At 43.3% G+C, this 26,107-nt stretch overlaps 2 protein-coding genes across 6 annotated transcripts; both read right to left on the minus strand.

Moving 5' to 3' along the window:
* Positions 1-27: 27 nt before the first annotated feature.
* On the minus strand, positions 28-19,577 carry LOC6593779 (trafficking kinesin-binding protein milt). Of its 3 annotated transcripts, XM_026987909.1 has the most exons (6): positions 19,358-19,577; positions 15,870-16,204; positions 15,593-15,802; positions 4,287-4,565; positions 2,620-4,216; positions 28-2,537 (listed from the first exon to the last, which is right to left on the minus strand). In XM_026987909.1, the coding sequence occupies exons 2-6, from the start codon at positions 16,042-16,044 to the stop codon at positions 1,448-1,450; spliced, it is 3,351 nt and encodes a 1,116-aa protein (XP_026843710.1). In that variant the 5' UTR covers positions 16,045-16,204; positions 19,358-19,577; the 3' UTR covers positions 28-1,447. The 3 variants fall into 3 exon arrangements, with proteins under 3 accessions (XP_026843710.1, XP_026843709.1, XP_002018771.1); XM_026987908.1 differs by lacking the exons at positions 15,593-15,802; positions 15,870-16,204; positions 19,358-19,577 and adding exons at positions 9,561-10,452; positions 14,311-14,375; XM_002018735.2 differs by lacking the exons at positions 15,593-15,802; positions 15,870-16,204; positions 19,358-19,577 and adding an exon at positions 4,832-5,557.
* A 1,052-nt stretch (positions 19,578-20,629) lies between these two features.
* LOC6593689 (RNA-binding protein 39) lies at positions 20,630-25,982 on the minus strand. 3 transcript variants are annotated; one of them, XM_026987957.1, is made up of 6 exons: positions 25,899-25,982; positions 25,702-25,835; positions 22,544-22,734; positions 22,034-22,474; positions 21,406-21,964; positions 20,630-21,341 (listed from the first exon to the last, which is right to left on the minus strand). In XM_026987957.1, the coding sequence occupies exons 2-6, from the start codon at positions 25,753-25,755 to the stop codon at positions 20,700-20,702; spliced, it is 1,887 nt and encodes a 628-aa protein (XP_026843758.1). In that variant the 5' UTR covers positions 25,756-25,835; positions 25,899-25,982; the 3' UTR covers positions 20,630-20,699. The 3 variants fall into 3 exon arrangements, with proteins under 3 accessions (XP_026843758.1, XP_026843759.1, XP_026843760.1); XM_026987958.1 differs by having other exon boundaries at positions 25,903-25,968; XM_026987959.1 differs by having other exon boundaries at positions 21,406-21,961; positions 25,702-25,963.
* Positions 25,983-26,107: the final 125 nt, after the last annotated feature.

Consider the following 26,107-nt stretch of genomic DNA (forward strand, 5'->3'; position numbering starts at 1 on the left):
AAACTGAAAATAAAAGAAAACTGTCAATTGATTCTGTGTTTAACGATGTTTCTCTTTATTTTTGCATATATAAATAAATATATTGGTAGTTACAACTAATAACTTTTACATTTTCTGTTTTGCATTCGGTTTTTTGTTTTGTTTTAATAGTATTTCCGTTTTATCTGTTGGAGCACACACTCCCGACCGAGACGACTCTTTTTCGTATTACAATTTAACATCAACCCGCGTACAATTTTCAGAAATCAAATGTATAATAGTTCTTGATTTAAATCAATACTTTTGCAGCTCAAATTAAGGATCATAGTCATTTCCGTTTTTGAGGTACAGTCGGTAACTGTTCGTGTGTGTGTCTCGATAACATGTGTGTGTGTGTTCTAGGATAACCGACAGTTAGTGAGTGCGCCATGCTGCTAATCCATTAAACTTCTGCCTTAACAAATCTATTAAGCAACGCTGAGTATTTCGCACTCTGTTTTTGCAAGCTATGCTTTTTTTGTATACATTCCGCATAGCCAAACGAGTGCCAGGGACCCATGACAGGTGATAGGACTAGAAAAATAATAGTTTCTCATTACAGTTCTTCAATTTGTGTATTTTGTTTGCGTATGGCAGTGCGCAAAGCACCGAAAGTATATATAGAGTACACGATTCAAAGCGATAGGTTTTTGTGATATATATAAGGTTTTTTGGTTGTGTGGTGGAGGGGGAAAAGCAAAAACGTAAACTACATATGCGTGTAAAAAAATATATGTACCTCTTTGCTTAACACCACATTTCCAACATACAGATTGATTTGATTTAATTTGATCTCTCTCTTTTCCATTTGCATCACCTTCCTTTCGTTCTTTTCTTATATACAAGTTTTGCACCATACGAAATACATCCATATCCGCATTAAACCATTCATTAAATAACTAAATGTATGATATAATTATGCTCTCGTTCCGGTTAGGTGGTAAACGCAGGGGAAAATAAATACAAAATTGGCAAAAGTTCAAGTAAAAATAAAAAATATATATAGCTGCTTTGGAAATCGGTTTTAGACGAAAAACAACTGGCCATCGTTTGGTTTGTTTGTAAATTGAAGCAAAACAACATCATCGTAATAATATGCGAAGTACTTGATTAATAACTACTAAATTTAAACACATTCTCATCTTATATATGTATATACAAATCACAGCTACAAACACTAAATCCTTATCTCCTTCTTCTTGCTCCAGTGTTTCATTAGGTGGCGATGACAGGCATTGGGGGAGGGCACTGCTGCTACTTGAGAACAATCGGTTCTCAGACTCCAACAAAAGATCGTTTTCGCGTTGTGCTTTAACAAAAAAAAACTAATGCTAAACTCGCGCTTTCGTTTCGTAAAAGTAAACACTATAGTCCAGAGCAAGTTTAAAACTAAAAGGTAGAGGACAATCATCTGATAATCGTATTCGTTCTACAGCCACCCGCCCTTGCGGCCAAACAGCAAGGAACTAACTGAACCGACAAACGCCTGTGTAATGGTCTGCGGTGCTGCCTCCTCCTCCTCTGCCCTGGCCGCCGCCGCTTCCCTTCTGGCCGCCACCCTCGACGCGGACGTCTTGCTGGCGCCGCTGCTGTCTGCCACTCTGCCCAAATCGGGACGCACTCTGCCTCCACCGCCGCCACCAATGGTGCCCAGATCGGGCCTCTGGTTGGCCATGCCGTTCTTCAGCTGTCGGCGCGACTTCTGGCGCTGCATTTGCTTCACTCGCGTCTCGCTGGATGTGCTGGTGGAGGGTGCTGTTCCTCCCGTCGAGCAACTCGCTCCGTCCGTCTGTTGCGCAGCCGCAGCCGCTTTCGTTGTTGTCGATGTGTCCTTGGGCCTAATCTTCATCATCAGACCCTGATCGTCGCTGTCATCGCTGTTGTAGGCGCTGGTGCTGCTGCTCGCCGTCGTTGCAGCTATCGCTGCTGCTGCTGATGATGTGGGAGTGGGTGACTTTAATCCACGATGCAGGACACCCTTAATCTGCGCCCGATCGAAGTGTATATCATCCACGATGCTATTGCTGCTCGTGTGGAGACTCTGGAGGCTGCCGCTGCTCATCGGCGAGCTGCTGCGATTCGCAATGCCCGCTCCGAGTCCACGCTGTGCGCTGATTATGTTCTCCAGTCCAATGCTCTCCACCTTCTCGATCAGATTCAGTGATCTAAGGGCGCGCCTCTCCAGATGCGACAGCATGATCTTCTGCTGCTGCTGCTTGCTGAGGCTGCTCCTGTGCTGCTGCGGCTGATCCCCCACAATCTTGCGGCGTATCAGATCCGCTCCCGACGAAAGCAGGCCGAAGAGTGGCTCGGGGGACTGGCAGCGCGGTGGCGAACCCTCCGGACTGTTGCAGGGCGTCACTGTGGGCGAGAAGTTGGGACCGGCGGGCGTATTCAAGGCGCTGGGCGTCACTGCCTTGATGCCCCGCTCGTTGAGCATTCCGGCCAGACCGAGGTTCACCGAGAACGTGGAGCAGGAGTTCTTGCGCGAGAGTCCAGCACGGGGTGTGGCGGGACAACTAAAGAAAATTAAACAAAAGCATTAGAATGGGGGATCTCTCGGCAATCCAGGCATCCCCGGAGACTGGGATCACCGCTTACCTTGGCTGTCTTGATGTCGATGTGGAGGCCATGCGCGAGGACATCTGCGATTGCGACAAGAACGACAGGTCGTTAACGAAACCATCATCCGGATGCATAACCACGCTCGTCGTGTACGTGAACGTGGAACCGGCCGCTTCAAACTGCTTGCCCGGCAGCTCCTCGCTGACATCCTCCTCGACGTCGGACAGCGTGTAGATCTGCATGCCCAGATCTTCCAGGTCCCGCCCTCCACGAATGGTGACACCCGGACGTTCGTCCAGCAGGCCACTGAGCGTGGGCGTGGCCAGGCGCGACCAATGATGCAGGGTTTGGGAGCCCTCCATCGGTTTAATGATCTGCAGTTTCTCTGGAAGACGCCACTGATGCGTCATGGAGGCGGACATATTGTTGGAGGAGGCACTCATTCGTGACGATCCCGTCGACATGATGCTATCGGGAGTGCGAACGCCCAGCGGTAGGTTCGAATTCGAGGCACCCGCCCCGCCATGCATCGTGGGCTCATCGTAGTTGTAGGTGCCGATCGGAGCGTAGGAGAGCATGGCGCGTCTAGCCAGAACCTCACCGGGCGTCAGACGCTTGAGGGCCGCCTCCAGTTCCCTGGCGCCGGGGGCTCCTGGCACACCAGAGGGCTGGGCTGGATAACCGTCATCGGACTGGGAGTTGAGGCTCTCGTTGCTGAGAGTTTTAACGCCCAACGACTGATTGCCACCGCCGCGATAGTACGAGCCCGCTGGATACGCCATGGAGGCCATGCGCGGACCGGAGGAGCTGCTCATTGACATGGCGCCCAGGGTGGTCATCGACACATTGCCGCTGTCCATGTAGTTGCCGCTCTTGCCGGCACACCGGACCGTGTCAAAGACGCGTTTGTAGGGCGGCACCACACCCGAACCGGCATAAATACTGCCACCACCGACACCGGACGAACCCATGCCGCCGGGCATATGCATCATCATGCGGCTTATGCGATCCGTCCGCTGGCTATCCCCGGAGATGCCCGAGTCCAGACTGTTCTCCGAATACAGCGACGAATTCATCAGCTCGCTTTTCAGGGAATCCGGCATCAGCATGCCACCGCCCGCTCCACTCGTTCCCATTCCACCCAGGAACGAGCTCCTCGCCTGCGGCTGGGATCGCTTGCGCTGCTGCTTCAGCTGGTCCTGGGCCGAGTGCAGTAGGGCCAGTACCTCCTCGTAGCGCTGCTTGAACTCCACCAGCTCCAGGGCGAGGGCATTCTGGTTCTCCTTCGTCACGTGCAGCAGCGACAGATGCTCGTCGTTGTCCTGCGTCAGCTGATGCAGCCGCATCTCGGCCTCGGCCAGACGGGCCGTCAGACTCACAATCTGCTCATGCTGCAGGCGATTCTCCTCGCGCTGCCTCTCGCACTCGAGACTGAGGTTGTCGTACTGCGAGTTGGCGTCGTGCAGCTGCGCCCCGATGTCGGCCATCAGCTGGCGTTCGTGCTCCTCCACTTCGTCGGTCTGATGGGCCAGCTGTGTGGCCTCGCACTTGAGGGATTTGTTCTCGTCAAGCAGACTGTTCACCTTTCGCTGGAGGAGGTCCAACGTAATGGACTTGGACATGGTGGGGGTTTCTACGGGGGGAAGATACATACATACTGTTACTATACTACTTCCGAGACATTCTCCGAGTGCAAATCCTACCCGTATCTGTACCATCATCTGCGTCGTTGGTCAGCACCGAAATCAGTTCGTTTTTCTTGTGCAGCTCGTGCAGCAGTTGGGAGCGATCATCGTTGGATGATTTGAGATCAGCCTCCAGATCGGTGACACGCGCCTCCAGTGCATTATTCTGTGTGAGCAGCTCCTTGCCAATCTGAACCGTCAGCTCGAGATCCTTCTCCTTCTCTTCCAGCAGACGCGTCACGGCTTCAATGTCATCGTATGCCCGCGTCATCTGGCTAACACGGTTACCGCATAGAACTGGAATATTCAAAAAATAAATGTATGATCTGAGTTCCTTGATCGCCAAAGAATACTAAATATTAATTTTAAAACTCAAACAGAATGTTGTGTGTTGGTCAAGGCCTGCTATATCGTAGCTACAGTGTTGCAAAGCGTTGCTCGCTCACTCTCCTGTCTATCGATCACACACACACACACACACCCTTATGTATAGGTGGCTGTTGTTGCCATGCCCACTAAGAGCGCGCTCTGTTATTATTCTCAAAGAAGAAGCGTTTAACCACCTTCCATTAGCAATTGCTCGTTTTGCTGCTCCAATGTTTCCCCCAGTCCTCCTCCTGCCGATGCACTACCACTCCCCACAGAGAGCTCCAGCTCATCCTCGTACTCAAGTTCATCGTCCATGATGCAAAAGTCGTCGCGTAATTGCGACCAGTCGTTTGTGGTTGCCTCGTTTTGGCATGCCTCAAAGGCAAAGTCTTCCAAGCAGGTTATCGCTGTTGTTGCAGCATCCCCAACAGCATTGGCGCCGCCACAGCTTCCCTCTCTCCTCACACCCTCTTGTCTGGTGCTGCCGCTGCTGCTGCTGCTGCTGGCTAAAAATCGATGCTGTTGATGAACAGTGCTGCTGCCGGCAGCAGCAGGCGCCCTGTTTCTCTCTTGCTCATCTGCCATCTCCACCATCTCCCTTTCAGCGTTTCCTTCGGCATTGTTTACGTGCGTCATGTTCTTTGGTTTTTTTTGTTTCTATTGCGATTGTTCTTTACTTAGTCACAGAGGAAATTGCTGCATTCTTTGCTTAAATTAAGTATCTTAATCGATTGGGATCGGTTTTCTGCTTGATTCCCTTTCTCAGGTTGTGCGAGTATTATGTAATTTTAAAGCATTTTTAGAAATTCTGCCAAGGCACTTTTGTCGCTTGTGTTTGTGTTTTTTGGTGGTGGAGCGCAGGGCAGGGGTTGATTGGTCCCTTTGGTTGTCGTCGTTGTTGTTTTTTCCATCAATTGTGTGTTTTCTTTTCTCCCTTTGTGAGTCACATGCTTTTCATTATTTTTTCGCTTTTTCATTCACACTGATGCTTATAAATGAAAAACATTTAAATTAATTGCTAAATTAATGCGAATTGTAGAGAGTCACAGGAGAAACTGAATAACTGTTATGTCGATGGCGGCGCGCGCTCTCCAGTTCAGTCGCTGCTGTTACGCTCTTTGGCTGTTACGTTACTCTCTTTCTGTAAGCCACCCACTCTTTTCATTTTTTTTTGGGAGTGTGCGCACTAACGCTTCGAGCTCATTAATTTATTATTTTAAGATTTCTACCAAAAACCTCGCTTAACTGGTCAATGTTATCTTTTGTTGCTTGTATTTTTAGCCATGAGCGCAGCTTAGCTCGTTCGTTCTCTGCTCTCAGAGAGGACTTCTTGCTTGGACAGCGCACACACACAAAATGACAGCTGCGACGCCAGCAGCGACTGAGGAGAACCCCGGCAGAGCAGGCAAGGCAGCTGAACAAAAACAACAACGGCAGCAGCAGAGGCCGAGACAGAGACAGTCGCTGCAGCAGCAGCGCAGCATTTGCGGTAAAAGGCGTTTTTCCAGAGTGAAAGGGAAATGAAAATGGCAATGGCATTTGGGAAAACAGTTTTTGGCCAATTCTATGGGAAATTTACGAAACGACTCTGGGACTCACATGTTTCACAAAAAATTATCACTGCTTCTCCCTCACACTCTTTCTCAGGCCTTCCCCGTCCCCGTTTCACTTCACTTCACAACAAAATCTAATTTCCGCCGCAAGGCTGATCGCGGCCTTTCCAGGTCCAAAGGTGAGAGACATTAACCATAAACGTGAATAACTTCGAATCTAGGCAGCAAGAAGAAGACTTAAAGAAGCAAAAGCAACAACAACAAAAAACTACGCTCCAAACTCGTGACGGAGCACACACCAGTGTCACACAAACACACACAGATACACTCGCAAGGGGCCACGGGTGGGTTTTTTTTTCCTTCAGCGTTTTTTGCGTGTTGCGTCGCTCGCTGTGTGTTTGCCTTTTGCTTGCAATTTATCAATTTTGTTTTTTGCTCAAATCATCTTTAATCACACATTCACCTACACAATGGGGTTTCCTATGGCTTTTGCATTGACAATTTTCACAAAATTGTTTTATCTTTTGCGTTTAACCTTTTGCAATTCGCACAAATTGTGTAATTTTACAGATACACGAGAGCGAGTCTGAAAAAAAATCCGATGAGCGTCCGAGCGCGATGTTGACTTCGCTTGGTTCCGACTGCTTTGATTCGGTTCCAAGTTCGCTTGAGTCAGTTTCCGTTCATATGAACTGGCGCTGAGAGTGAATGAATTTGGAATTGTATTGGAATCCGCCTACCCTCCCCACAAATGAGGAATTGAGAGAGAGAGCAAGAGAACGGCTCTCAGACAATGCGTGCCAGCATTGCCAGCATAGATAAAGTTAGAATAGTGCTAACCGAGGGAACTCGACTCAATGATACTACGTAAAACAAATGATATTAGTATTAGGGACAGCAAATTAAACTTTTTCAGTGAAAATTGTTACATAGTTCCTACCCAGCAAAGCATACCTATTTGAAACACGAAACTTTCCATGCAAATGAAGCGGATAAACGCGCAAAACCGTCGCCGATTGTTTGTTTATCTTTGGCCATATATCATGTTTCCCATTTACCAGGTAGAGATGAACGAGCCGACAGCATGATCGTAAAACTTCAACTTAAAACCGGAACCATTTTCCACATAAACCTAATCCCATTCATGAATAGGGCGCGAAAAACTACGTGGGTAATTTTCCGCGTACAAGACCGAGACAAATTTCCACGAAAATTTCCACAAAATCAGGTACGAAGATCTCCCGAGTTTTGCGTGGGATAGTTGGCTGATGGATTAGTGAGGTGAGGAGGTCCAGTACCCGAATTACGATTCTCTCGGACTGCAATTTAAAATTATTGAAGCTCTAGTTACGAGGGATTTTGTGGAACGAAAAGTGTAGCACAGCACGTGCTCGCTGGGGATCATAAACTCGAGAAAACTCAATTAGTTTACGTCTGCGGTTAACAGCTCTTTTTTATATACCCTATATATAAGAACGGATATATGTAATTTGTGATGGCGCATTGTGAGAGACCTGTCGTTGATGATGATGATTATTGCATCCTCTTATATTGAGACCCCAATAAAATGTTTATTATGATGGAAGAATGTTCTTCTTTGAGACCACCAACGGATCTTAGCGAGGTATTGACCAAAGTAGAGAGCAGAGAACTCTAAAGATAGAGAAACATATTAGAAACCTAAACATATAAAAATCTTCGATTTATGGATCCCAAGTATGCTTAATATTTTTAGCATTATTTTAGATCTACACTTACTATAGCTCTCCCTTACATTTCAGCCTCTCAAAGTGGTAAATCATCACCATAAATTATACAGATAACACAGCGCCCCAGAGTTGGCATAAACGTTTGATCTGCTGCCATTAAAGAACCGTAGAAATTGGCACCTATATTACCATATTTAATTACAACACTGTATCCTTATCTAGCCACCTTATCATATTTATTGAATATACCCTCCCTCCACTGCCCATCTAATCTCGAGTGATATAGTATAATTGTTAGATAGCCCTGCGGTAACTGAAAAAAACGATCCTCTAAGGGAACCCCAAGTGCTGGGGCATACTATAAAATCTTTGGAAAGCTTTCAAGCTTTCATTATATTAAGAAAGTAATTAAGTTTAATTGCTTTGCAAGTCATAAACCGACTCATTTAATGGCTCTTCGTTTTTTTTTTGGCAGCTTAACGCTAATAGAACTTCAATGATGGGATTTTCGCAAGAGGGTCAGGTGTTTTGGCTGTAAATTGTCAAACATTTTCCCCTGATTCCAATGCGAAACGATAATGTACCTGGCAAACACTTGATAAGAGGCCAGAAAAAAGCTCCTCTTCTCATCAGACCAAAAACTAAAATTGTTATAAACTTTTGCTGATAAGTCGCTTGGCGACCACAAGATGAGATCATGTGGCCCTCTGTCGTCGCTCAACGAATTTTAATAGTTTTTTTCTAATGAACTTGCTAAAAGCCTAGAAGATTATGGGAGAGAGAAATTCCCTAACAAATTGTACAAATATCAACATTAGACAGACGATATAGGGGCTCTAATGACAGAGCCTCACGATCAATAACAGAAAATGGAAAACAAATACAAAGTCTAAAATAGAAAAAGGCATAAAATGGGCGAAAATATACCGCCGGGCCGGGCCTATGGTTGTCGTGTTTGTCCCCACGTCCACCACAACAGAAAGAAGTCAAACAAATGGCCAAAAGTAAAACAACAAAATCTATTAATTTGGAATACAATAATCGTTTGATAAGATACGCTTTGGGCTAACAAAATAAATGGCTAAAAGGCGACGCATATGCAGGCCTCGCCATTTGCTGCACTTCAGCGATAAGTTAAGCCATCCACAGAAAGTTTCCATCAGAGCTGTGACACATTCCCCCTGGTACTACAGGAAAAGTGAGACCATAATACCAAAATAGGTAGGTCTTATAATATCAAAGATCTTTTGACCGACCAGACAAGATAGCAAGTGGTTTTTAATTTAAAAGACTGGACAACCCCATTGTCTTTCCAGATTGAACATCTATATAAACTTTAAAGTCTCCAGTAAGGGTGTTCCTGAACTGGAATAAACTATTCCCAAGATATACCTTCTATTCGAATGATCTGTAAGCTGTGAGGGGTCTACAAAGATACTCCCTGAATGTACCCTAGTGGCACAGTCTCACTTATCGAAATTGAATCAGTTATCAAATCGTTGCCATTTTCGATTATCTCACAGTCAATTATCCACTAGAGTTGTTTATCTTTTCAAGAGCAGAATTGAGTGCAAATAAATGCAACAATTATCAGGTATAATCGAACCGAAAAAGGCCATACAATTACTGGTAATTATTCTCCTATCCATCTTAGGTCTTACCTTTATTTGTCAACAGGCTGCGCACAACTTTGAGACAGTTTTTGCCATCGACATTCTTGGAGGCATAGTACATGAGCACCCAGGAGCTGGCCGCCTGCAGCAGCTCCGGCGGCAGCTCAAACAGAGGCGCCTCCACGGGACCCGTGATGGGACTCTGTGCTGGTGTCCCCGGAATACTGCTCTTGCTCTCCCCCTTCGCGGCAAAATCATGAAGCAGGGCCAGCAAACGCACAGACACGCAGATCGTGTAATCTGTGGTCTTTGGCCCGGACTTCATTTGCCTCACAATGCAACGCATGCGATCGACTGCCTCCAGTTCGAGTTCCAGTCGCGTGGGCGGCGGGTCCAGTCCATTGACAATCGCCGACATGGAAGAGCAGGAGCTGGAGATGCTGTCAAATTCTGAGCCTCCGCTTATTTCCTGCAGCTTCTCCACCGTACGCTGGCAATTTGTCTCCAGATGTTTGCCCAGCAGTTTATAGGTGTTATCGAAATTTTTGCTGGAATTCGAAGGCTTCGTCGAGATTGTGGCATTGAGGGGTTCATCGGGCTGCAGGGCAGAGCAGGTTTTGCTGGCGATAAGTGATTCATCTTCGGTTCTCAGGGTGCTATTCAATAGAGTTCCATTCCCGAAACTCTGGACATAGTCATCTGCGTCCTGTTCCGCAATGATGGGCAGATTGTCGACTCTCTTGAGCAGACATTGGCCGCCATTTGGCTGGTGTTGTGTTGATGATTCTTGTGGATTGTTTTTACTTCGAAATACAGTATTTAGGAGTGGCATTTTGATGAACTTGCATGGTCTTTGAACGCAAACTTTTCACACGAACTTGTACACGCACTTTGACACACAATTAACGTTTAACTGGACATTTTATGTAGAGCTGTTTGGCTAATAGGAAAATATATTTATTATCGAGTACGATTACGATAACTAATAAATAACAGGTTCCTTTAATGTTGAACAGGCTTGTCGATCGATTGCAGGGTTGCCAACACCCGCTCCGCTTTAGTCTTGCGCTTTTGCCCGGCCACTAAACACTAAACACCGTCCGTCTTTCATCTGATCTTAGACCCCAAGATATCTTTATCTTTACGACCGGAATTGCAATTATCGAAATAAGTATATAGACTATATTTCTTTTTGTTTTGTCGTATTATTAGGCAAACGTTAGCTTCCACAATCTACCAAAAAATACAATGGCAAATTGCAAATATGTTTATGCACATAACTCTCATTCATTAACATACAATGGGGGGACCGACAAAAAATCACAAATATTTCAAAACTCTGTCCTAACGCCACGACACCCAGCCGCAAGAGTGGACGACAGACTGTGGGTATCATGTTGGAGATTTAGTGGCTAGCACTACACCCAGCGAAGAAAAGTCGGAACATAAAACTCGTTTCCATAAATTAGTTAGACTCGCCGCTGGAATGAGATGCATTTTGATGGTAGCCCAAGCGAGGCATCCCTCCAGCATGGCCAAGATCACGTAGGTCGTCGTTGTCGTAGTCGTCTTCGGGACGAAGTCGTAAATCAACCAAAGAGAATACCTTCAGACAGAGTCGTGTGGGTTGGGCCCCCAGAATGTTGAATGCTGAATGCTGCTCCTGTTACATGGGCAAACGAATCAGTGCATCTTAAGAAGCTCTGAGGCAATGCCTTGGACCGGGTCCATAAATGCCTCTCTGCTCTCAATAGCCATTCGATCATAATTTATATGCCTAGCAGCAGGCAGCAGGCAGCAAAGTGAAAGAAAATTGAAGCCCACAGCTGAGATCTGCGCTAGAAACGACTGCTAACGGTTGTGCCAAATGAACGGCAAACATGAGATGACCAACATAAAAGAGCTACCAACTCAACCTAAACAACAGAATCTGAGAAGAGCAGTAAAAAACTAAGAGGAGGAGATGATTCAACTTATTCGAATAAATGTCTCTCGGATTTGCGTTGATTCACAGGGGAAAAAAAAGAAGCGTAATCGTCCCTGCAGTTGAAAGCGACTAAACCTCGTTTCGAGACCCAGTCCACCCGTCGATCTCAGAGGTTCATCGACATTCACAGAGCGTAGCTTCCATTTGTATGCATTTTATGAGTCACGGACAGAGCCACAGGTTGGCACAAACTTATGAATAAATCACTTTATCGCATAGATAAATAATAAAGCATATGACAAAATGGGCAACGACGAGAATCCACACAAATTGATTGCTTGATTGACAAAAGATATGAAATGAAATGGAAAAAAATCAACCAACGATCGGGCCAACGCCGGCTTGGGGTAATTATGTAAAGACAACTGAATAAATAGCTGAGGGAAAAGCAAAATAAAACGGAAAAAAATAAACAGATACTACAAAAAAGGCCAATCAATTCGTACACGCGAAAATGAAACGAAAACGGCAGCAGTAACAAACTCTTTTTGGCGGTGTTATTTTTTCTATATACATATAAATATATTTTTTTCGTAGATTTTTGCAATGTATTTGGTTCACATCAACTTTCACAAAAATACATGTTGTTTGTAATTAATTAATGGCAAAAGTTGGGTGCATTTAAGCAGCATTTTTATGGTCACCGCGGGGGAAGAGTCGTAGTCATGTTTTGTTCAATAAATAGCGAGGCTGGGGAGGCAACCCTGACCAGCACTTTCATAAAGCTGTCAAATGATGAATTGAATAAACAGCAAATAAAACTAATTTGTGATGCAAAATACACTCTCCAACACTGGTCAACAAGTTCAATGTCTGCCTAATTCGAATGGGATTTAAAGCGAAAGCAGGGGAAAAGTAAAGAAAGCATATACTAGGAGATAAAGCTTAATAGTTTTATTGATACATGAGTATAATTGAGTATAAACATATGATCCCTATCAAGGAAGTCAATGTCCGCCCAAAATATATATTTAATTGTTGTATCATATAACAAAATAAAAAACGCTTTGCACTACGTTTTTCTGCACTAATTATCGGGCGGACAATGTGAATGTCCTCCCCAATAGGCCAGTGACACACAAGACACGAGAAAAAAAAAGAGGCAGAGGCACAGAAATAGCAAAAGCCAACAGCAAAAACAAATACAAATATGTGACGGCTTCAGGTGCAGTGTTGCGAAATGACGCAATGAAAGTATGTCACCCCGAAAGCAGAAAAAAAAAACGCACACAAAACCAAGAAAAATGTAAACCATTTGTGTCTGCGCGTCCATTTCGATAGGGTTTTTCGCCACAAGAAGTATAACATGGCGGGTCATAAGCAGCTTTGGGGCTTTAACAAACGTACCTGACACAAATTTGTGCCATTTAGTTTTGGGAGAAGCTTAGCACCAATAAAAGCACAATTGTGCGAGAGATTATTACCTGGGCAGTGGCCATTTAATGTGCCCAATAGCTTACAGGCACACTAAAATAACATTTGCGGGGAGCATTAGGGGGGTTCCAATAACAGTTGTTTATTTAATGATGGTTTACTTTTATACAAAAATATAATAGTTTGAACAAAGAACAGATTGAGCAATAAAGAGCTGTACTGCAAAAGGTATCTCTAGCGACCACATCAAATGAAAACTATAAGCAAGAAGACCCCTGATGACTGACCAATGGAACCCCACACACACTCATATATCACACGCGTGAACAAACACCTAGCACCCAGCGCGTATGTGACTTTTTGCGGTTAATATTCTGCGGAACACTTGATGAGTGTCCAGAGTACGACTATAATCAACGTAACGCTTTTTTTTTAGCACGCCAGATAAACCGTTGATTGATGCGGAAGACCCACTGGATGATAATGGTGATCAATCAGGCCAAACAAGTGCTGGATAACCGGCTAAAGAACTGGACTAGCGGCATTCGCCTAACGGTAGATGGTAAAATTACTCAACAAACACACGCACACAACAGCTGTTTGGGTATGAGGTGTGGGGAGAGGAGGAATGCCATAGACAGACGGGAAATTCCGATAGAGAGAGAGGGAGAACCGAAACGAATGTCGCTCCTTATCAGCAGCAGACGAGGAGGAGGAGGAGACGAAGCACAAGACGAAATAGAGCTGCTTATGGAAAAGCGATTATGTAAAGAGCGTGCATTGAACAAATTGGAGACGACGTCGTCGTCGACGTCGTACACACATTCAATAATACGTAAAGAGGAAACACAAGAACAAATTAAGCTGACAGACGGGGCAAGCCCTGCCCTGAATAGCCCTGCCCATGGCCTTACACACACAGAACCGCACAAAACTCAATGTAAGAGTCAGCCGCCACCCACAGAACCCATTTATTAAACACGCTCCCTTTTAAATGTTTACAACAGCAACAATTTTCTCCTACATAATTCACCAGCGAAAATAAAATAAAAGAAATATAAGAAACATACACACACACACACACACTCATGAAAAAAGCTTATGGTAGTTGTAGTTGTCCTAAAAATAAATTTCAATTTGTATGACAGCACGAACATCTTCCACTTGGAGAAATTCCAAGTGTTTCGATTTTGTTTTTGGCACACACATATGAATAATCCAACCAAAAGTGTATTAATAATTTTGCGTTAATGATTTTGCGCCTGGCTGTGCCTTTGGCACACATATTTCTCTAGTGTATTTTTGGCAATTATTTTACGCGCGCACGCACAATTTCACTGCCAACAAACACACATATTTTCTGCATTCACCACTTGCACTTGTGTCTGGGTATTTTTGTGTTATTTTTGTAATTTATTAAAGCAGGCCGCCGCTTACATTTTCGTTTTGGCACACAATCACAATTTTGAGACGAGCAACGCGGCGCCGCCGTTTGGTTAAACTTTTGAAATTTTTTACACACATGCACGCGGAACATTCCTCCCGGCGACCGAAACGAAAATGTCCGGCGTTGCCGGATGGAGCCGGGCGGGAGCAAGAACAGCTGTTTGGAGCTGTCAAATTGGAGCGCCAATTGGTCGGAATAACTCAAATGAACCAAGAACCGGACTGTTGGTTCTTTATTGAGTTCTTGTGTTGAGTGCTTTGTTAGTTTATGAGAGCGCTTGATCTAAATCACACTCAAAAGAGAGCGGAATGCTCAATTTTTCGTCGTATACTTGTCATTATTGTGTGCACATGTGTGTGAATGGCAAGCAGCTGTTGTTCAACAACACTGTCTACTGCATCAAGTGTTGGAAGGTAACTAAATGGGCGCCAAATTTGAATTTCATTTACGCAATAGGTTTTCTTTTCTATGGTGTTTATATAAATAAAAATATCCAAGAAAATTTATATAAATATTTCTCTACAAAATCAGGCACAGAATTTCTTTGAAATTTTGCAAGATTTATCGTTTTAAAACATCACAGTCTTTGTCTTGTTATAAATATGTATAAAATAAATCAATCAATTTCCTTTGCAATCAATAAAGCAATTAAATCATCTTCAATTTGTTTCTGTTCGAAATATGAATAAACATTTTTCAAAACACTTCTAAGCGATCTCTTAAAATAAATTCGCAAAAGTGTCACAAAATTTATGAACGTTTCGAGACAACAAAACGGCACGGACATGTGCAACAAAAACAAAGAAACAATTTGGAATCTAGTATATTTCGCAATTTATTTTTAATCCACTTTCTTTGCGTAGATAAAAGAAAATTGCGTTCTGCCTGAAAGGAACGTTTGGATAAACAATTTGAAAAATGCTTAAAAAAGCATAAAAAAAGGAAATAGTATAGAAAACAAAGAAATGGAAGAATGATGACAGCTCTAAGCAAATTCCGCCTGTTGCTGACACGAGAAGCATGACCAAATAGTGATATATATATACAAGACTCAATGGAATATACATCTAGTATATGGTAGATTGTATAACACAAACCGAATATGATTCAAAGGCCGACTGCTCAGAGGCTTCCGCTGATAAATTCAAATTAATTGAGCAATTGAATGGCGCGCGAACGGGGGGCCATTAAAAACAAAAAGATATAAGACGACTTTTGGATATTCCTCTATTACATCTATTTTAGGGCTAGTTTAATGTGCAAAACACTCACGGAAATAGTTGAGGCACTCTCTAGTCTGATCCTTGGTCAAGCCCAGACCCTCCGCTGGTATCGGCAGCGCTGGGGCGGGCACGAACCAATCCTCATTCGCATAGCCCGAGAAATTTGTTAGGAAATCATTGCGAACTTTGTATTTGGGTATCTGCTCCTCCAGCAATGAAAATATCTCCACCTCCGGCAGATTCTCGCTGCTGCACAGCTCTGCAAAAATGAACATCAATTAAGAGATTAGCATGGCTATGAGAATTAGCGGGTTATATCCTCCTACCGGTTAGGCAACTGGCATCGCAGGTCTGTGGTTTTGGTGGGGCGGCTGCTGCTGCCGTCGCCTGTTGCATGAGACGCTTCGTCTGGAGCTTGGGCAGGTGCTTGCTGAGCGTCGCCTGGGCGGAGGGACTGAGCGGCATTTGGCCGCCATTGGCCCCCAATCTTGCAGATAGCATTAAATGTTGAAACGATCTCTAATTATAGTATTGTCTTGGTTTTAGTTCCTGGGGGGAATCCTCTGTTTTGGAGTCTGTCTTAGTCCTCGTGTGTGCTGCTGGCTGCTTCTCGTCTCGTCGTCAGCCAGCTGCTTTAGTTTCTAGCTAGTTAGTCGCTCAACTAAAATGACAAGAGAGAAAGAGAGAATGTTTGGTGTTAATTGTCTGGCAATCACATGGAACTAATAAGCCAGCTGCCAAGCGACGTTCCACCTTTTGGCTGTCTGTTTGCCTTTCATGATTTCATTCCGAATGAGCGAACGGACGGGAACCGTAGCCGCGGGCATTGCTTATCTTTTTGCTGATAAACAGAAAAAAAAGTGAATGATTATTAATACTATAAATATTAGCGAAACGTCAAAGGATTTTCGCCCGAATGTTTATCAACTACTAAATTGGCAGTCGCCAAGTCTCCCACTCATCCACTCACTCGTGAAAGTATTCTACACAGTATTGGAAACACACGAATGTGTAATATGAGATCATTTCTATGAAATTCTCAGTGGAAGACCTCATTACACGTTGCAGTTTTTAGGGCAGGAAAATAGTTACAGATCTTTATAGAACTTTATTTAACTGCTTAATAGTTTTAACAGTATTTATGAGATTAGTATTTGCCATTCATTCTACATTCTTTAAAATCTCACCATTTTCAGAGGAAAGAACTTTCGAAAATTGTATATTTTACACCTTGAAAACTTTTGGAAGCTCTTGAAATAAAATTTTTAGCCATAACTTCAGAATTTTGTAGCATTATTACATTATTTACTCGTTGTATATGAACAACTTCTCAACTAAGCTCAGTATAAGATCTAAAGCTCTATATTTCTGATTGTTTTTGGTTCTACATTCTACATTTAAGTACATATTTCACTTGATTTTAAGCTTTATCTGAAACTAATTCAACTTTTTAGACACTCTGAATGGAAAATGCCAGCGTGTAGAGCCTCCTTTTAGCTTTAATCTCCCACCTGGTCACACTTTTATATTTAAAGTTGCCTAAAGAAAGTCTTACAAGCTTTAACTGAACCTTCCGTATATGATTGCATAGTGTAAATCTTTAGTCTCTTTAATTTATCACAATTTGGACAAGTTTTCTTGCTCTTCTTATAAGTTTCCATCGTGTAGAGCCTTTTTAAGCTTTAATCTCACACCTGGGCCCACTTTTTATGGCTAACGATGCGTACAGAGCGTCTCTCTGGCTTCAACTGATTTCTCAGAGCCACACAAATGATTGATTAAGCGGAGTCTGCAAGTCGTATTGGAGTTTCGAGGTCGCGATAAAAAGCACAAAAGAGCCGAAATATTCAGTACTCGAAAGAGCACACAGAATCCAACAGCAAAGAGATAGATGCCCCAAAAAGAGTGAACTGGAAAAAATAGATACGACTACGTGCCAAGAGCCCCGTCCGCTGCACTCCATAAGCAGTGTTGTGTGATGTTGTGGTGATAATAATTCGGAAGGGAAGCAATCAAAAAATGAGAGGCAAAAGGTGTAATTAAACAATAAACAAAAGCACACAACACACAAACCAAAAGAGCGGGAGAGCGGTAGAGAACAGAGTGCAAATTGGAGTTAAAAATTGCAATTCTCTCGCACAATCTGCGGTGGAACCATGACGCACAAAGCGAATGACCACTGAATCTCTGAACTTTGTGAAGCATGTGACGACGACAATGGGACCCCGAGGGAAGGAGACCAGAGGCTTTATGGGTGTTCCCTCTAGTCAGAATTGGCGATAAAGACACCCCAAATGATAACGCCTCATACCTGGTATTCGTGGGGTTCAGGGGTATTTAGGGTTTATGTAAAGGTATGCCATGCACAGAAGGAAGCGTTTTCCACCCCTCGAGCGGACATTTTACTATTATTCTTTATCAGCATTCAAAAACCGGTTGAGCGGTGTCAGGGCCTTGAACCAGGAAACCATCTCTACCTACCCTAACCGGGAAAATCTAGACATATTTCCTTCTGCCTGTTGTACTAGTTGACACCTGGATCTTGGGGACTATAAGATCTGGAGAGCTACTGTCTATTATCTGAAGATCTACCAACACCCATCACGGTTGGATAATGAAATATCTGATATTACATTTCACCATAGGAGGTCCCTATAGGAGGGTCTATAGAATCCCCTTAGCATAGACAGGGTATCCTATAGTCGTATTACTAGACTCTTACTTTTTCCTATGCTGCAGTTCGTCGAACGTCCGCCTGCATTGCGTAACACGGGGCGCAAAAAAAAAAAAGAAAATAGAAAAATGTTGAGAGAAATTTACATATAGGGAAAGGCAGACAGGGAGGTGGAGAAAGGGGGATGGACAGAAATAACAACAAAACAGAATCGTGAATGGGAGACCGGCGGCGGTAAACGGTAATAGTTTGGCAGCGCTGCAAATGTCGATGACGCTGCCAGCCAACTTGTCAAACACACTCGCACTCTCTCGGTCTCTCTCACACACACACTCACACATGGGAAAGCAATTTTCATTCGTTTTGCCAAGCGAACCTCAAAAACGTACCGCCAGAATGCGTAAAGCGCGCAATTGTCAGCCAAGAACAGGCAAGCAGCAAAAAATACACAAAAAATAAACGGGGAAACGAAAGCGGATGGCATAATGCTCTAAAATTAATTTCGAAGCAAACGACAACCCTCAAATGCTTGCCAAAAGAACGAAAAATTTGTTAAAGTTGCGTTTGCTATGCCGCTCTTTTTCCCACAAATTTGTTTTGGGCTATTTTCACGCTGTACTCATTTAACATACGCACACACACACCACACACACTTAACACAGATGCACACACCACACACAGCCCAGGCCATTAGTACCGTTCACTTATATAAGCCGCAACGCCAGTGGGGCAGGGTCATTAGACGATGGGCATCGTTTCTAGTTTTTTTATATGATTTATTTTTTAAGGGGTATTCCTCTGGCTGCAGCAGGCATTGCCTAACCCCAATGAATCAGCTGGGCCATCACTAGAACGGGTGGGGGTCGGGTGGGGATGCTGCGTGGGGGAGGTCAAAAATTATCACACACACACCAACAATGTTGCGTGGGCGCAGCTGTGCGTGTATTGTGATTTTGAACTCCCGTTATGAAGCACTGCGGTCATCATTACACTACACTTTGTTTTCATTCTCTCACGAATTTCATAATAGCCATTCCGTACTACGAAATTAACCTTTACACCTTAGGCCATCAAATTATTGAATTTTCAATTTTGTCCATGCTATGTTTTGGCATTGTTGTTGCTAGTTCTGATACCTACATTTTGTTGTAGCTGTGTGATTGTGTTTGCCATTTTTTCACCGTGTGCTGCTTTCACACACACACACACGACGCACACGTACAAGCGAGAAACTCAATCGTCACATGGAATTTTCGTCTAAGTCCGCACGGCACAACGCGCTCGTCAATGGTTGAAAAGAATATTGTTTGTCGATTGATCTATTAGAATATACTATCTGCGAATTGTGTTTGTGTGCGTGTAAATTTAAACTAATTATTTAACTAGATTTTCAATAGCGTTTCGCGGCGACCATTTCGGCCAGATTTGTCACAGTTTACATTTACATTACATGGCAACTACACGGAAAGTACACATTTGCTACATAATGGGAGGAAAAAGAGGGTATGGACAGTGGGCAAAACGGCACAGAAAGTGCAACGCATCCAACGTGAAATCCACCTCTTTTGCCTCATATACCTTGAAGACAAAATATATTGTCCTTACAGGCGAGGTGAGGTTCTTACGGAACCTTGCTATGGCTGTTTTTGCTTGTTGTTCATATCCTTTTTTATAGCCCATCAAAATGAGAACTCATTTTTTCGTTGCAGGAGTGGGTCTGTTTCGATAGTCGATCAAATGCACCCGTCTGGCGCTCAGAAATATACCGAAATATACCGTATATTTACCGATGAAAAGGGCCATCCTGAGTAAATGTATCGAAACTGATTAATCGTTATCGTTGCTCGAAATTCAATACGACTTTTGTTGTTGCTTTCCGTTGTTTTTATTTTTGATTTTTAGTATTCTAAAATTCTTGTACAATTGTTTTATTTTATGACGGCCTAATAATCGACTATTTTTTTATATATTGCTGCTTTGATAACGCTACATGTTTGGAGATTGGCGGTGATTCAAAGAGGAATATTTGGTGATATTAAAGTACAATTTTTATTATTTTAATTTTCTTTATCCAAGTCAAAGATCTAACCTTGCAGCATCTTTAGACGGACTAAAATATTTGTATCTCAATTATGGATTTTCTAAACAAATTTAAAATTCAAATTGAAAACGTATTATTTCAGATTATTTCACACATAAAAATGTAATTTGTTTGCTTTACTGAATTAAAAACCCCAATTGGTATATCGCATTTTGGCGTGGTTAGGAATGCCTAATTTATACGTTTTTTAATATATTTGTAAGTGTATTTAATTGTATTGTAATATGTGCCCCCTAGTTTTCAGCTTGCGTTGAAAAGTCTTTGAAAAAAATCGAAAATATTCTGACCAAAAATGATTTTTGTAACGAATAATAACAATATACCGCGAGCGTGTTGCATCCACATCGAAGAAAAAACCATCCATTCGTTCTTCTACTCTCATCAATCGTCGTCGGTGTTCTTGCGCGTCAGTGCCACCAATTCGGAGGTGCCCACTGAATCCGGAAACATTGAGTGATAGTTGACCACGGGCACGTATGCGGCCGTAATGACGCGTCCGGCAAACCACCGGCCGTGCAGCGCATTCACCGCCAGCACCGCCGTCGTTGTGCTCGGACACTTTACGTATACGGTGCCCGTGGGCGAGGCGGTGTCCACATGGATGTGCAGCACACCGCCATGCTTGGCGCACTCCTCCAGCACATCGTCGCGTATCTCTACGTCCCAGGTGGGATTCGTCTCCGTGCGCGGATCAAACATATTCGACAGTATGAAGCACTGTGTGGCTATCGATGGTGTCGCCTGCTGCTGCTGCACCGGTGCCGGTTGCGGTGCTGTGGCCAACAGCGCATTGGCCGCCGCCTGGGGCACTGCAAGACCCGCTCCCTCCGCCAGCTTGAACATCAATTGGAGTCGTCCTGTGGCGCCGAGATCAATGCCAGTGCGATCCATCTCATCCGTGTCCAAAGAGGTGGTGTTCATATCCAGACGTTCGGTCACATTTCCCACCTTCATGGGACGTCCAGCGAGCTCGAAGCCATTCAATTGTTCCAAAGCCTTTTTGGCATCTTCAGCATTGTGGTACTGCAAAAAGACCAAAAGAGTTTATTGAAGTGGAATCTCTAGATATTATATACCCAAAACATACCGTAATAAATCCGTATCCCTTAGAGCGATTTGTCTCCGTGTCCATGATCAGTTGAATAGCATCGATCTTGCCAAATGGTTCGAATATCCCCCTCAGCATTTCCTCGGTGATATCAAAGTGCAGCGATCCCACGTACAGGCGCATCGGACCCACGTGGCTCTTGGGCTGGAATGCAGGCGTTGCATTCTGTAGGCGATTCTTCTCGGCCTGCGTGTGCTGCACCATAATGGGTACGCCGAGCAGCCGCTGGCCGGACAAGCCCAGAGCGAGGGCCACCGATTCGGGATCCTCAAACTCGATGTAGGCAATCCCCTTGAATCGTTTCGTCTTGTTGCACGTAATCAGACGCACATCGCGCACCTTGCCCACGCTGGAGAAGAACTCCTCCAGATCACGGGCCCGAACACGTTGCGACAGCTGAATGCAGAACACAGTGCGAGCATCCCGCTCCTCGGGACTCAGCTCGGTGGGCGGTGTACGATCGCCGCCACCACCGCCGCCGCCGCCATTTGGTTGTGATCGCCGGCGGGGTGAGTAGCTGCCACGACGACGAGTACTGCTGTGGGAAAGGAAGGGGATTCAATGGATTTTATTGAAAAATCTCTGCATATTTATATTATAAACTTACGTTTTATCTCTTGGTCGCGAAGGACTACGCTTGCGTTCACGTACTGGACTCAGTCGCTTGCGCGGCTGTTCACGTGAGCGACTGCGTCGACGCCTGTCCCTGGATCGATCGCGCTGTATGGGCTTACTGCCATCTCGACGATCCCGAGAGCGGCGATCTCTCTCGCCGCGATCATTATAGCGTACACGACGATCATCGGCAGCGCCTCCTGTTCCTCCTCCTCCTCCTCCGCCGCCGCCGCGCTCTTCTCTTGATCGACTGCGACGTGATCTCTCCTGCTTGTCTCGTTCCCGATCGTTGCCAGGACGTTTGCCAGCATCACGATGGCGATCCCGCTCTCTATCTTTCTCCTTGTCGCGATAACTGCTGCGATCACCACCGCGATCGCCACGATCTCCACGCTCTCTTCTCGATTTGTTATCACGCGAACCGCTGCGACTGCTGCAATACAAAAGAGAGATCTCTCAGTGGTTATGCCACTAATATTTGCAGTGTTTTGTAAAATCTTACCGAGATCGTTTCGTTGGCTTTTTGTTTGAACTGGCGCCTCCGCCACCGCTGCTGCCGCCGTTGCGTGTTCCATTGTGTGCATGACCATCGTTGATCTCCGCCTGCGGACCACCCCCGCCGCCTCTGGGACTGTCATCACTGCCATCGCTGCGCCCGCGTCCTCCACGTCCACCGCTGCCCGCACTGACACTCTATACACAGATAGGTTTCGTTTTTGTATGTTTTGTTTCGGAATCAGGATATTGGATTTGGATGGGATGGGATGGGGGCAGAGGTTGGTTTTGGGGGATCGGTCGCAAGCAATAATGTACATACATATAATTTTTAATAATTTTTTTTGGTTTGGTTTGTTTTTTTTTTGTGGATTGTGGGTGGGGTTTTTGTTGTGGATTCGTACGTTACGTTGTTGTCGCGTTGGTTTGGTTTTGATGTTGGTTGATTTTTCGATTTATATCATTGGTTTGGTTTTTCATGATATATTGTTTTTCAGTTTTCGTAACATTTTTTTTTTTCGTATATATATTTTTTTAGTATATATTATTATTTTTTTTTTTTTTGAATAAGAGAAAGCAAATCAAAGTAAATTAGTTAAATTTTTGTGTATCTGCAAGTATATAAAATAGAAATGCTTAAGTCAACAATGATCATGGGGGATCATTGCCAATTTATAGCCATAATAGAGAGACAGAGAGATATAGAAGTACACAAATATATATAGAGAGAGACAGAGAGATCTTATACAATATAGTTTCGATATATAGTATATATATTTGGTGGGTATATATATATATAGCTGATATTATGGCACACACACAGATCAGAAGATGGTTTCACACGACGACGCGCGAGAAATGTTGTCTCCACATCATTTCTCATCTCATGCTCTCGATTCCCTTTCACGGTTTGGTTTTTGGGGAATTGTTTTGTTTTTTTTTATTCAGTTTTTTGCTTTGGTTTTTCTTTTGTTTTAGCGCTGGCTAGTGGAGTAGTGGAGGTGGACTTTGGTACTGGTTGATTTGGTTCTCAACAGAGAAGACATCGTCTACACATAGATATAGGACATAGACATTATATAAGTACAAGATGATAATGCTATATATGGTGTATAGAAATTGCTTATTACTTTTTCACGGATTCAGTTTTGTTCTTTTTGTGTTCTTATATATTTTGTTTGGCTTGGCTTGGGCTTTCTTTTTTAGAGAGACTCTGACTTTCTTTCAATCTGGTCTGTCTTTTGTGAGTGAGAGTAGTAGTAGAGTGGAGTAGTAGTAGTGCTGCCTGCTGCCCCAGACAAGTTAGGTAGAGTTTATCTGAAATTTAGTGCACGTTCAGTTTCATTTGATTGGATGATATACAAAAAAGCAGTAAAGTAACGAGAATTTGCAAATTGGAATTGTTTTTTGTGTGTGGAGAAAAAAAATAAACTCAAACTCAAACAAATCATACAGTATTTTGTAAAAACACCAAACAAATTCCTAGATATGTTTTGGTTTCATTTTTTTTCTTTTCTTTTCTTTTGTTTTTTGTTCTTGTTGTTGTTTGTTTTTTTTTTGTACATATATTTTTTTTTGTTTTTGTTTTTCGTTTGATTTTTGTTTTTTTGTTCGCAGCTTCTGTGGCACATTCAAAACTTACCAAATGGTCTCCAGCTTTTTGTGTTTAGAATGACCAAAACAATCTCTAGCAACAATATTGAGCTTATACGATTCTCTGCAAAGACATTTCACCCTTCAGGATTATTCTAGCATTGTTTTTTAAATTTTTTGTAATTTTTTTTGTCATTGATTTGATTGATTGGTTGGTTTTGGGGAAGTTGTGTGTTAAGAGAGCAGAGAGAGGGAGAAATAAGAGCAATCAACTCAAAGATTGTGCAGATTGATTCAATCTACATAAAAGTATTGATATTTTTGATAGGTGGGGCGGTGGTTGGGGGGACTATGTATAATGGACAAATAAGAGAATGTTGAATAGAAATAGAATTCAGTTTGATTCATTTGTGGTACGGGAAGTTTATAAACTTCTTATATCAGAACAGAAAGACTTCTATTTGATTCAAAGTGTGGAAACTCCCGAGTTCTTTTTTTTTTACAGCTGGGAATATAATTTAAATAAAAAGTATAAAAAAACGACTGGTCATAAACAATTAACTTGGTGACGAGAATATCTTTTGCTTTAGAGAACTTTTATATTTTTAATTATTTCCTTTTATAGGAATCATAATATAAATTGATTTCCATATATTAAGGTATTAATCCCCCCGAAACCTCATAAAATGATAGAACAAAAGAGAGATTGTTAATAGATTAAGAATGCCCAAATCCGTTAGTACTACTCTTTAGTTTAGACAGAACTCTTTGCCATGAGCTCTTACGATTTTCCTTATCTGTTTTAATTAGAACTGGGACCGATTCATTTCAATTTAAAACAGCTGCAGAGAAAAATTTCTACACTGATAAGATAAGCTAATGAAAACGCTTGAGCATATAGCAGGTTGAAGAAAATGCTGAAAGTATCCGTGACAGTCCGTACAATATATCCATGAAATAGAGAAAAGTTTTAAAGACACGTTTTTAAATTGTTTTTGCCCACTGTTATGTTATGCCACCCACTGTACCCCCACTTCAGGACATCCCTGGGTTCACCGTTAAATGTCTCACAGCATAAAGTAAACAACACATACATACACATGCACCCACAAACTGACAGAGTTTCGCACGCACACACATTGCCGCGGGAAAACTATTTTCCGTGTGTGGGTGCAAGGTACGAAAATTTATGGAGAAAAAAAAGAATCACGCTCTGCAGTGTTACGCTTGCCGATTTCATTTATGAAAGAAAAATTAGGTTAAAAAAATCGATTTAAGACAAGCGGCCGCCACTTAGTATGCATTGAATGCACATATATATATATACATATGTATACGCTTGTGTGTGTGTGTGTGCCCGAGACGACGACTTACATACAAACACAAAATGCACGTACGAACGGCGCGCGCTATGTGGGTGTCTATGTAGAAAAGAAGTATACAAACATACATGTAGAGTAACTGTTTTTCTTCGCAGTGAAAATAATTTCATTTTGTTGGTACAAACCATTTGTTTTGGCTTAATTTAATGTTCAATACTTCAATACTTGTGTGCATGGAGTGGTAACTTACGTTTTTCTGGTACGGCGCCTCGAGCATTGCCTCAACATCAAAGTCCTCGGCCATGTTAAATTTTCTTCTTCTTTCCCTTCCCCTTCCGCTGCTGGCGCGGTGTAATCCAAGTGAAAAAGTCTCCTCGTCGGTGTCTAGCTCGTTTGAAGAAATCAAAATGTTGTGGGATGCGCAGCGCAAGTCGTAAAACCACTTACGAACTTTTATTTCGGTTTATTTCTAAATTAAAGTGCAATTTTTTCGTTTTTTCACTAGCGTGGCGGCTGTCGCAGCGTGTGTTTCGTTCAATTTACTTTACACGTACCATGTCCATGGAAACTACACGGTAACTACGCATTTGCTACATCATGGGAGGAAAAAGAGGGTATGGACAGTGGTCAAAACGGTCCAGAAAGTGCAACGCATG

The sequence above is a fragment of the Drosophila persimilis genome, unplaced genomic scaffold (genome assembly GCF_003286085.1).
Source record: "Drosophila persimilis strain 14011-0111.01,24,50 unplaced genomic scaffold, DperRS2 tig00000124-arrow-pilon, whole genome shotgun sequence".
Classification (NCBI taxonomy): Eukaryota; Metazoa; Arthropoda; class Insecta; order Diptera; family Drosophilidae; genus Drosophila; species Drosophila persimilis.

Bases quoted from the DNA above. Each gene is read 5' to 3' on its own strand.
- LOC6593689 (XM_026987957.1), bottom strand. From the start codon at position 25,755: ATGGCCGAGGACTTTGATGTTGAGGCAATGCTCGAGGCGCCGTACCAG. The intron at 22,475-22,543 runs GTAAGATTTTAC...TTTGTATTGCAG, and splicing joins AAGCCAACGAAACGATCTCG to CAGTCGCAGCGGTTCGCGTG. The intron at 21,965-22,033 runs GTAAGTTTATAA...CCTTTCCCACAG, and splicing joins TCGCGACCAAGAGATAAAAC to CAGTACTCGTCGTCGTGGCA.
- LOC6593779 (XM_026987908.1), bottom strand. From the start codon at position 10,344: ATGCCACTCCTAAATACTGTATTTCGAAGTAAAAACAATCCACAAGAA. The intron at 4,566-9,560 runs GTAAGACCTAAG...TGAATATTCCAG, and splicing joins CAGCCTGTTGACAAATAAAG to TTCTATGCGGTAACCGTGTT. The intron at 4,217-4,286 runs GTAGGATTTGCA...TTCCCCCCGTAG, and splicing joins AGATGATGGTACAGATACGG to AAACCCCCACCATGTCCAAG.